Source organism: Cricetulus griseus, chromosome 2, assembly GCF_003668045.3.
Source record: "Cricetulus griseus strain 17A/GY chromosome 2, alternate assembly CriGri-PICRH-1.0, whole genome shotgun sequence".
Classification (NCBI taxonomy): domain Eukaryota; kingdom Metazoa; phylum Chordata; class Mammalia; order Rodentia; family Cricetidae; genus Cricetulus; species Cricetulus griseus.
The window spans coordinates 318,851,083-318,863,289 of NC_048595.1; the positions used below are offsets into that span (position 1 = coordinate 318,851,083).

Below are 12,207 nucleotides of genomic sequence, written 5' to 3' on the forward strand. Positions count from 1 at the left end.
CAGTGGCGGGGCGTTTGCCTAACACGCGTGAGGTGCTGGGTTCCTGGGTTCAATCGGATTACCGCGTGGAAGGAGGGGGGAAAATTCAACAACACTGGTGCTCTCCTTTTAAAATAAATATTCACAAATGAAAACCCCGTGTGAAGTACTCCAGGAGAATTACTTAAATTTCGAAGTGCCAGTGTGCCTATTCTTGACTTCAGAATTGTGAAACCAGGGTTCCCATCCATGTAAAACACGGTCTCCTCGAGAACAGTGACAGAATCAGTAGTCGCTTCCTCTGATCGGGGAATTAAACTGCAGCTAGGAGTGGTTTCATCCAGCTCAAACCTAAGGCTTGCTGGAGGCGAGGTACTCCGTGATATAAATTCCAACAGTTCGACATCATGCTCGTTCTACAAGACCTTACCTGCTCCCAGGCGCCTTTTCCTGGGGCTCCGCTCCTCCGGAATCCACCGCAGGCACATCTGTAGGCTCCGCTGGCTTCGGAGCGGGCTCGGTGGCAGGCTCGGGAGGCCTGGGAGCCTCCGGTCCACGCTGGGGATTGGGAGCGGCGGAGCCCCTGGCGCCTCCACCAGGCCTGACATTCGGCTTCACGCTAAGGCGTGCCCTGCGGAACATGGCGGAGCCAGGGGACCGGCAGCGGCGGCTCCACGGCCGCGCTCAGCCCAGAGCCCCGGCCGCTGCCCGAAGGCTGGGACCCTCGCCCTGCCACAATCACCAGCCAAGCGCTGGCTACCGCAAGTTCGCGGCCCCTCCGCCTCCTCCGCTCTCCCGCCACCGCCTCCTCTTCATGACCCTGCCACACTAATAGCTAAGTTTCTCCTCCCCGCGTCCCGGCTCGCAAAAAGGCGCCGGAAACCATGACGTAATCACACGGCGCCACTGACTGGCGTCACACTGCGGGCGCCGGGAACTATAGCAACTGCCACGCTCCGTAGCATCGGTTGTCTGTGAAGCCGATTTTTTGACTCGAAGACAGATATTCTTTCTTCTGTAAGATCTCGGGTGTTGTTGCAAAGAGAGTGCGGAAACAACTCGATCCTCCGGCTCAAACTTGTAAAACGTCCCCCACCCCCATGCGCGGTGCTGGAATTTGAACCCAGGACCCATAGTATACTCCAGCATGCATGGTACCAGGGAACTTCACCCACAGCCCACTTAACTGAATTTTTATCGACTCTTTTATTTGTTTTGTTTTTTTTTCTTTTTTTTGGTTTTTCGAGATAGGGCTTCTCTGTGTAGCTTTGTAGACCAACCAGGCTGGCCTTGAACTCACAGAGATCCGCCTGCCTCTGCCTCCCAAGTGCTGAGAATAAAGGTGTGTGCCACCACCTCCTGGCTTTTATGAAATATTAAGGAGTTCTCGAGAAATCAAATTGTGCAAGAATGCAGAGCCTGATGGTGCATGCCTACTATCCCAGCACTAGGATTGCACTGGAGAGACCTTTCCCTCGAGCAGAGCTAAGCTGCTACGCTTATATTGACTTTGTGGTATGATAGTCCTTGACTCCCGACTGTCAGGATCCCTTTGTATCCAAGCTCCAACGCTTACAGGAAAGTCAGTTCTATCCAGGCCAATTTCCTGGCCAACTAGACTATCTAGCAAGACATTATCTCAAAGACAATAAAATAAAATAAAAATAAAAATGAAATAGTATGAGAGCAGTGCCAGCAACGTATCACCAGAGCATAGAAACTGTTTTACGTTTTTGAGACAGGGTCTCTTATAGCCAAGACTTACCTTCAGTTCTTGGTCCTCCTGCCTCCACATGCTGAGTGCTGAGATTACAGTCACGCATGTGCTACCAAACCCTACTAGAAAGAAAAAAGTTTGAGTTTGGAGGGGGTATGTTATGTGTGGCTGCCCAGGGAAGCCAGAGTTACAGGTGTTTCTCAGACTCCTGATGTAGCTGCTGGGAACCCAAAAGGGCCCACTAGAAGAGCAGGAAATGAGTTTAACCATTGAGCCATCTCTGCGGAGAAATTTTAAATTAAGTAAAACAATGTAAAATTCTTACTTGAAAAATTGCACATGGCTGCCTATTGAAAGAGAAGCTATGAAACACTTCATAGGAAGACATTCACTATATATGCTTTTGTATACTATAATGTGGACATATTGCCTATCAAAATTATTGTATTATATAAATTTTGCCCATTAGTGTATTTTTTCTTTGATTTTTTTATTTTTTCTTAATGTGAGTATTCTTAATCTGCTTCCAGAGATAGCATCAGAACAATAAAGATATTCTGTGTTACAGAGGAGGCAGGGCAGACACAGGAACTAGACTTCTTCAACTGAGAAGTTGATGAGGTAAGAGGTGGCTGTGGCTTGCTCCTTTGTCTCTCTGATCTTTCAGCATTTACCCTGATATCTGTCTCAGGATATTTATTATTAAGACCAATTAGAACACATGCAACTAATGCCTGTAAGTCCAGGTCCAAAGGAGCCCCCAATTCAAACACTCCTGTGTGTTCACACACACACATACTAAATAATATTCTAGTTTTCTGTAGTGTTCTCCCCCTCTTTCTCTCTGAGGCAGGGTCAGGGTTTCACTGTGTAGCCTTGACTATCCTGGTCCTGTGTCTGGTATGTAGAGCATGCTGCCCTCGAACTCAGACTCATCAAGACTGAGACCTGCCTGACTCTCCTTCAGGAGTGCTGGAACTAAAGGCATGCTCCTGACCCTCTGGCAGAAACTCTCAACATATTCTGTGTGCACAGTATACATCCTTGTAACCTCACAACTCAAAAAATATGATTTCAGACACAAATTCAAAACATCCATACATGTAAAATAAGTTTATATATATATATATATATATATATATATATATATATATACTCATACACATATATATACATATATATACATACACACATAAAGATAGATAGATAGATAGATAGATAGATAGATAGATAGATAGATAGATAAAGATATTGAGCCAGACTGGGCTAGTCCTTTAAGTTCAGGAGGTGGCTGTAAGAGCAGCTTGTATGTGGACAAGATCAAATACACTTAAAACTCCAAACACTATATATATATATATATATATATATATATATATATATATAGTGTGTGTGTGTGTGTGTGTGTGTGTATGTGTGTGTGTGTGTTTGTGGTTTTTCAGGACAGAGTTTCTCTGTGTAACAGCTTTGGCTGTCCTGGAACTTGCTCTGTAGACCAGGGTGGCCTCAAACTCACAGATCTGCCTCTGCCTCTGCCTCTGCCTCCTACGTGCTGGGATGAAAGGCATGTGCCACCACCACCCTGAAGCTTTTTATTTTTATTTTTATTTTTGAGCAAGAGAGAGGGAGAGTCTCACTGTGCAGCCCAAGTGAGCCTCAAATGTGCAGTCCTTCCTCCTCAGTCTTGCAAGTGCTAGGATTATACTCACACCCCATCACACTGGGTTCCTCCTTTCCTCTTACTATGAAGAAAGAAGAAGGGTGTAAGCTTCTCTGGGGTTGAAAGAGATAAATAAGAGGTAACATACTGAGTGTTGCTGTTACAGTTAGGGCTTCTATTGCTGTGACGACCATGACCACAGCAACTCTTATAAGAAAAACATTTAATTGGGGCTGTCTTACAGTTTAGTAGTTTAGTTCATTATCATCATAGTGGGACATGGTGGCATGCAGGCAGACATGGTGCTGGAGGAGGAGATAAGAATTCTACATCTTGATCCGAAGGCAACAGGAAGTAAACTGTGATACTGGGCAAAGCTTGAGCATAGGAGGCCCCAAAGCCCAACCCCACAGTGGCACACTTCCTCCAACAAGATAAAAACCTACTCCAACAAGGCCATACCTAATATTGCCACTCCCTTTGGATGCCATTTTCTTTCAAACCACCACAGCTACTCTACACTCATATGTGTGTTTGCATGTGTATGTACGTATATGTACATATGTGTGTTTTCTTTTTTTAAGATTTTACTTATTATGTATACAACATTCTGCTTCCATGTACATCTGCACACCAGAAGAGGGCACCAATCTCATTACGGGTGGTTGTGAGCCACCATGTAGTTGCTGGGAATTGAACTCAGGACCTCTGGAAGAGCAGTCAGTGCTCTTAACCTCTGAGCCATCTCTGCAGCCCACACATGTGTGTTTTCATGTATACACAAGTACACATGGAAGTCAAAAGACAACCTTAGCTATCACTCTTCAGGAGCTGTCCATGGTTTTTTAGGCAGGTCTCTCACTGACCTGGAACTCACCTACTAGGCTAGGATGGCTGACTACTGAGGCCCAGGAACCCACCTGACTCTCCCCCCACCCCCAGTGCTGCTTTAGCATGGTTTCTGAGGAGAAATCATATCCTTGTCACTTTACCCAATTCGTATTAATTCATTAGCAGAGAAAGTAAAATTGCCTCCCCAGTTTATAAGAGGTAAAGAAGTTTTATACAATAAAATATTTGCGCTTAAAACTCCTAAAGCTCTGCCCATCAGTACGGGGACACCGGGATAGAAGCCATTGAGCAGGCTTTGGAGCGTCCTCCGAGTTAGGAGGTTTCTCTGTTTTTTGTTTTACGAGACAGGGTTTCTCTCTGTGCTTTGGAGGCTGTCCTGGAACTCGTTCTGTAGACCAGGACGGCTTCGAACTCACAGAGATCCGCCTACCTCTGCCTCCCGAGTGCTGGGATTAAAGGCGTGCGCCACCACTGCCCGGCTAATGGTAGGTCGTTTCTGACAGGTGAGCATGGTAAAGTCTACCTTCTGACTGGCTGATAGAAAATGAGTCCTGTCACCTTCCTGCCCTTACCACCTTGGAGGGGGAAACAAAGAAAAGCTGACGTTCCTTGTGGGAAAGTTGAGCCCATAGTGTTTTCTGCTTGTTATTAAAACCCACTCGGCTCGGTGTGAGGAAGCGCGGGGGTCACTCAGCGCTCCGGCCTCAGTCCACCGCGAGCGTGCTAGCCGGCGGGGCGCGGTCACCGGTCGGCAAGCCGTCCGGGGCGCGCAGGCGCAGTGCCTCAGCGGCCACGCCGCGGCTGTTGTGGGTCGGTGGGCGGGGCGGCTGGCTGACAGAGCGAGGCGTCGCCGCACCGAGGGCCGGCGCGGGGCGACCTTCCTCAGCACCAGGCGGCGACTGCTGCCGAGCTGCCGAGCGTGCAAGCGGCCGTTGTTTCTCCACGTCGCTGTCTCCCAGGCTCCGGCCGGCAGTCGGCATGGCCCGTGAGTGTCCGGACCGCTTGAGGGACACCGGGTGGGGGGACGGACGGCGTCCAGCTGCGGACCGGGCGGCGCGGGGCGGGGCGGGGCGGGGTGGGGGAGCCGGAGCTGGCTGGGGGGAGGGCGGGACACTCCCACACGCACGCGCGCAGAGGGCGGGACGCTGGCTCCCGGTGGGGGACGGGTGCCAGCCTCCCAGGTGTGGGTGTGCATGCGACTGCCGGCCGGACCAGTCTGCGGAGTTGTAGCGGGCTCCTAGGTCAGAAAGCCTGCTGAGGAGTCCGGGGTGTCCTCCAACTCTTTTGTTTGGTCCTGGGAGGAGACGGTCCTTGAGCTCAACGGCAGCTGCCTTTAACCGGCGGACTGCGATGGACTGAACTGATCTGGGGGCGGCGGGGTGAGAGGCTGGGGGATGTGTCTGTCCACCTCTCTTCACACATACCCATCAAAAGCCAGAACTTAGAGTGTGGCGTGTGTACATAACCACCGGTATGGCTATTCTTATTTTTTAATATTTACTTGTTTATTATTTTTTATTTTACTTTAGTTTTTCAAGACAGGGTTTCTCTGTGTAGCCCTGGCTGTCCTGGAACTTGCTCTGTAGACCGGGCTGGCCTGAAACGCTGAGATCCTCCTACTTCTGCTTTCCATGTACTGAAATTAAAAGCAGATAGTCGATACCTATACTCGTGCGATAATATACTTAAGTTCTTGAGTGCTTCCACTTAAGCTTCCTCCTTGTCAGTGTGGGAATTCCTATGTGACACTCGATTTCTTACTAATAAAAATAAATAAAACTTTAAGGCACATAATTAAAGACCCATCCATTAGTTATCAATAAGTTTAAAGATGGGAAAAGAACATGACTGTTTATCGTTGTAGGAGGAAATCAAAGAGAACTTGCCCGCCAGAAAAATATGAAAAAAACCCAGGAAATTAGCAAAGGAAAAAGAAAAGAGGATAGCTTGACTACCTCTCAGAGAAAACAGAGGTGAGTAGTGCTAAGAGAGTGTTCAAATCAGTGGTAGTTTGACTGCCATGTTTTTAGAATGAATTAAGAACCTTCTTAAACCCTTGCTAGAACAGGGCCTCACCTACAGTAAGGGTTAACACTGTGGATCTGTGTAGCTCTAAGTATACAAAAGTGCACTGAAGTCATCATCCCAACCTGTGGATGAAGAGTTTCAAGCCCCGAAGCTGTCATGTTTGCAGATAATCTCTTGCAGCTCCTGTAAACTGTAAGAACTTCACTAGAGAAAATAACAAACAGCCTCCATGTGTAAGTACTGTTAGATGAATAGGATACAATGTTTCCAAAGCAAATAACTTGCCCCAAGGTGTCAGGATAACAAGTGGCTCAATTACAGAGATCTGTGTTCTGAAAATACCAAGAGCAAAGTATGGCCTTCTGGAGGTCCATTGGGGTGGGAGTGAATGTAGGGACACAGGACTGATACATGACGGAATGCTCCTCAGAGGCCAGCATAGGCTACAGAGACCTACAGACCATGTCTCAAAAACAGTGGGGAGGTGAGCACTGAGGGTGAGCTCAGCAGTAGAGAGTACTGACCTAACATCTGTAAGGCCCCCAGTTCCAACCCTAGAACTTGAGATGACTAGGTATGACAAGCCCCAGAAGAAGTTAATGCCCTGGACATAGTATTGTTCAGTTGTAATCCTAGGACTCAGGAGGCTGATGCAAGAGAATTAGGAATATGAGGCTATCCTGGACTACATGATAAGATAGTCTCAAGAAAAGATAAATGCTTTAAAACTTTCTTTTACACTGTGTGTGTGTCTCCACCCAAGAAAAATCTTTAATGAGGTTGCAGATTACCCTGTTTCAAAGGGGAGTAGAGGGCCTGGAAGCATAGTTCTGCATTACATCACATACTTTGCATACTTGAGCTACAGGTTCAATCACCAGACCACACATACACAGCAAGAAATTAATTTCAAGTTATAAATTCTGTCACCACATAGAAAAACAAAACTGGGAACCAGAGCATATGAATATCATCCTCTTTGCAAGACCCATGAGGACAAGAAGCTGGAGATAAATCTTAGCGCCCCATGGCTCACAGACCTGAGGTCTTGGGTTTACTCCTGTGCTGGGGATTTAGTCTAGGACCTTTTCACTTAGCTCTATCACTGAGCACTCCATATTCTAAAGTGAGATTTCATTGTTCATAGGGAACTTGGAGATTAGGTGTGCTTCGGTGTGGCTTATTACTGGTCTCAATCCTTTACATGGGAATCATCCAGGAAACTCTAATGGCTACTACAGCCAGTACTCTACACCCTGCTCTAATTTAATTGTTTTGAGATGAGACTGACCATTGATAATAAAAACACATTGCTCCCGATTCATTCCCAGCACTGGGGGAAAAAAAAAAACAAAACAGAAGTGACATATGCTTGTAATCCCACACTTAGGAGGCAGGAGTAGAAAAATCAGAAACTCAAGGTCATCTTCAGTGTGTATCAAGTTCAAGTTTAAAGCCAATCCATCTAGTGAGACCCTCTGTGGTTATTTGATGGGAACATGCTAGGGCTGAAGAGAAAAATCATCTGGTGGAGTCTTTGTCTAGCATACATAAAGCTCTGAATTTGATCCCTCCTCTTCCTCTCCTTCCCCACAAAGCATACTAAATACATTTTTTATAACTATCTATATATGTTAAACCATAGTTGAGACTTCTTTATCAGTGAGTTTGAATCCCTTAATGAAGGAGGCATGTATGTCCTTGTGCTCACAGATAAGCACTAGGGAAACCAGGAGTGTTAAACCCACAGGCTTGACTCTTCACAGGGAGAGAGCTATAACCTGTTTTCCACCCAGAAGGCTGGGAATGGACAATAGCCTGGTGACATTTCTGCTATGTATGTGGCTAGGACATGGTGGCTCCCCCAGACCCTTATCTTTGAGTATGTTTGTCTCAGTCAATCTGTTGCTCTCTCCCTCCCTGGACCCCTAATCTGTAGAACCTATCTTTATGGAAAATGTCACTTGTACTTCACTGAGAGTTTTGATGTAGTCATGTCTTAAGCTTTGTTGTGCATGCAGGATTGAGTGAATTATCACCAGGAAACTTTTTCCAATTGTGTTGTGCTTAAACATGCCTAAAACAAACTACCCAGTTTTAGACTCTGAAAATTTGAACCAGCACCAGCCCCTGAGTCCTCTTGATCCAAACTGCCTTCTTCCTCCATGTGATCATTACTCTGCTGGCCTTGGTGGTCACAGAGACTCCACACCTTCAATATTGCTTCCTTTTGTTTTATGACAGTTATTGCATGTTTATATGTGTGTACATGCTTCAAGTACTTACAAGGGTACACACACATTAGTGTGGAAGTTGATAGCAAGTATCTTTCTTCCATCACTCTCCACCTTTTATTTTTGTCAGGGTCTCTCACTAAATATGAAGTTCACCAATTTGGCTAGGCTGACAGGCCAAATGCACTTGTGAGATATGCCCGTCTGAGTCCCCCCCACACACACACCCAGGACTGAGGTTTAAGACACACACACCACCATGCCCTAATGTTTACATGGAATTTGTAGGGGCTCTAAATTTGGATCCTTGTCTTGTACAGCAGGAACTTTAATGACTGAGACACGATCTCCAGCCCCAGTGACAGTTACTAATAAAGCAATAAACTCACCTTGGAGTAAAAAGAGTATAGATCAGTGACCCTGAAATGCTCTTCTTCTTGGAGAATCTGTTCTAGCTGTCTCAGAACCAGCATTGTTTGTGTATAATACTCCCTTAAAATGTGCTAGATGTGACATGTCTCTACCCATTATGACCCTAAAATGTGGTATTCGCACTAGTGTGAAGAATAGGAGAGTGAACTGCTAGTTTGTTTGGTTTGGCTTGGTTTGGTTTGGTTTGAGACACAAAGTCTCATTGTAATCCACACTTGAACTTGTGATTATTCTGCCTCAGCTTTGGGAATTCTGGGTGCCAGGCATTAGCCACCCCTCTATCTTGTGGTTCTGAACTTGAGTGACATTACTAAGATCATATAGCACAGAGCTTGGTTTGAAACAGAAAAATGACTTTCATTGTTCTTAATTCCATTTAGTGAATTCCACTTAATTCATTCCTCTGTAGCCTTTCCTTCTTTTTTTTTTCTATTGCATTTATAGACATGTCCTCTTACATAAGTAGCCAATACTGAGTTAAAATTTAATTCTAAATTTAGGTGTTAACAATGTAGGAAAGATCCCTGATTTTGAAATTAGCCAGACCTTGGTATTTGTGTGATTTGGGGCAAATTATTTAGCCTTGTGCCTGTTGATTTATATAGATTTTAAAAATTTATATTTATTTTGTGTGTATGAGTATTTTGCCTGAATGTATGTATGTGTGCCACCTGCCTGCCTGATGCCCATGGAGTCAGAAAAGTCATTGAGTTCCCTGGAACTGAAGTTTCAAACTGTTGTAAGCTACCATGTGGGTTCGGGAAACTGAACTTGGGTCCTCTGCAAGAGCGGCAAGTTTTCTTACATGCTGAGCCATCTTGTCCTCTTTCTGTCTTTAATACAAACATGGGGATAATAACTGAAGTTGTTGAACTTAAGCAAAAACAAAAACCAATAGGACTTGGCTCAGAGAAGGTGGCTTTGGTTTGGCTTGATTTCTTTTTCTTTTTGAGACAAAATTTGATTGGAAGTCAATATATATCTTAGACTGGTCTAGAACTGGTAGTAATCTTAGCCTCCCATGTACTGGAATTACAGGTGTGAACACACACACCCAGCTGTGGATGTTGAATACATAGATATATAGTATATATTAAAATATTGAGTCCTTCACCTATGCAGGAAGCCCTGAATTTGATGCCTAGTGTCATTAAATATTACTTCTTGTGTTTTGTGGGAGTTTTTTTTTTTTAAGAAGAGTATATATAAGCATTCATCTGCCCTATGTTGCCTGGAACTTCCTAGTAGTGGAATCAGACCTTGAACTTCTGATCCTCCTGCTTCTACCTCCCAAGAGCTTGGGTTATGAGAGTGCACCACCACATTTAGCAACCATTAAATATTTTTTAAAAAAGCATTTGAAAATATATGTGAAAGTATGGGTCCCACTAACTCATGGATTCCCTAGCTACAGTAGTTTGGCCATAATTCATAGTTACTTGACATGTGAAGATTCAACCAGGGAGTACAAAGGTTAAAGAAATTTTTCAATTAGCACATATTTCTTTAGAGTAATCAAATTTTAAGTGTTGATTATTTGATATGGGGCTTTTAAAAAGCTGGATTGTTATAATTCCAACACTAGGAAATGGAGGCAAGAGGATCAAGAGTTAAAAAAATGCAAAGAATTATAACATATATACTGTAGTCCTAGGTATCTGTTAGGGTACATAGGAGACTTCCTAAATGCACAGAGTCAGTGACAGGTGGATTTCCTTGGATTTCCTTGAGTTTGAGGCCTGCCTGATCTACACAATGAATTCAAGGGTAGCCATGGGAATGTAGTGAGACTCTGTCTTCTCCCTCTCCCTCCTCATCAGAATCAAAGAGCTATGTTACCAAGGCTATGGTAACAGTAGCATGCTGTTCAAATGCCTTTCCAGTCTTTGCTTTTATTTGTCTACATTCATGAAAATGGAAAAACATGACTGTTTATGTCTTCTTTTAAGTTGCCTTTTAATGTACTAAAAAGTTTATATATAAGAAACAATGACTCAGTAGGCAGAGGCAGGCAGATCACTGTGAATTTGAGGCCAGCCTGGTCTGCAGAGCGAGTTCCAGGATAGGCTCCAAAGCTACACAAAGAAAGCCTGTCTCAGAAAAAAAAGAAACAATGGTAGCATGAAACCAGTTTTTGTGAAAACTTAATAGCTTTTTCTCAATTACAGGGACTCTGAGATCATGCAACAAAAGCAGAAGATAGCCAATGAGAAGAAATCTATGCAGACAAGAGAAAAATGATGACTTGTCTTTTGGAAAACCTGGGTGCTATTGCCAGTGGGGTGCATCATAAGCTCTAAGATCAAAATTTCTCAGAGTGACTAATGGTCACATGTGTTATAACTTATCCTTATAAACTGTCTATTTTAAACTTTACTTTTCAGCCTTACTTTATATGACGTTTTAAGACCATTCTTCAAAGAATAAAGTACTGAGCATGCATGTAACATATTGGTGAATATTATTTTTATCAATAGAGAACATTTATGTAATTTATTAAATGGTAATATATTAGTTACATTTACATTGCCAGGACCACAGTACCTGACAAGGAGAAGTTGAGGGAGGAACAAATTGCCTCATGGTCTCAGAGGACTTCATTCCTTCCTAGAAAGGAGAGCAGAGCAGAGCAGCTCAGTTCATGGTAGGAGCACATAGCAGAGGCTGCATCACACCAGGAATCCACATCTGGACAGGAACCTATTTAACACTCAAAGTTCTATCCTTAATAACTTCCTCCCTCCATTAGGCCCCATCTCCCAAAGGTTCCATAGCCTCCCAAAATAGGACCCTATCCGGGGAACAAGCATTAAAACTGTGAACTCTGGGAGATACTTCAGATGCAAGCCACAATGGGTAATGTGATTCAGGAATAAATATAAATCTAGAATCTTGGTCATACACATTGTTAGTGGTTTGATTTTGTTTTTGTTATTTTCTGAAACAATTTCATTTTGTAGCACAGGAGTTCTGGGATCCTAAGTGTAGCCACAATGCTAACCTAAAGTAGATCTTTAAATTTTTGTCTACTATAAATTTTCTTAAAGTTCTAAATATTTATTTAGTGTGTGTACGAGTGATACAAAGACATGTAGAGATAAGAGAACAACTTAGGGCAGTCATTTCTCATCTCCCACCATGGGACTCTAGGGAATTTAACTCAGAGCTGCTCAGTGACTGCCCACCCCCAACTTTTGTGTGTGTGTGTGTGTGTAGGGGGAGAGCTGGAGGAGGTCAAAGGATACATTTGAGAGGTCAGTCCTTCTGCCTAGTGGGGGCACCTCCTGTTTGTCTGATGCACCGCT

The 12,207-nt window shown here is 44.3% G+C and overlaps 2 protein-coding genes across 4 annotated transcripts in view; one reads left to right on the plus strand and one right to left on the minus strand.

Moving 5' to 3' along the window:
* Positions 1-819, minus strand: part of Bdp1 (B double prime 1, subunit of RNA polymerase III transcription initiation factor IIIB) — a 91,802-nt gene extending 90,983 nt beyond the window's left edge. For all 3 annotated transcript variants that reach the window (XM_027401635.2, XM_027401634.2, XM_027401633.2), the window contains exon 1: positions 410-819. In XM_027401635.2, coding sequence (XP_027257436.1) covers positions 410-621 — 212 coding nt within the window. In that variant the 5' untranslated portion in view covers positions 622-819. The remainder of the gene's footprint in view (positions 1-409) is intronic.
* A 570-nt stretch (positions 820-1,389) lies between these two features.
* Serf1a (small EDRK-rich factor 1A) lies at positions 1,390-11,349 on the plus strand. Its single transcript, XM_027401876.1, has 4 exons — positions 1,390-1,494; positions 4,887-5,193; positions 6,073-6,181; positions 11,071-11,349. Exons 1-4 carry the CDS (start codon positions 1,390-1,392, stop codon positions 11,141-11,143), a joined length of 594 nt encoding a protein of 197 aa, XP_027257677.1. The 3' UTR covers positions 11,144-11,349.
* Positions 11,350-12,207: the final 858 nt, after the last annotated feature.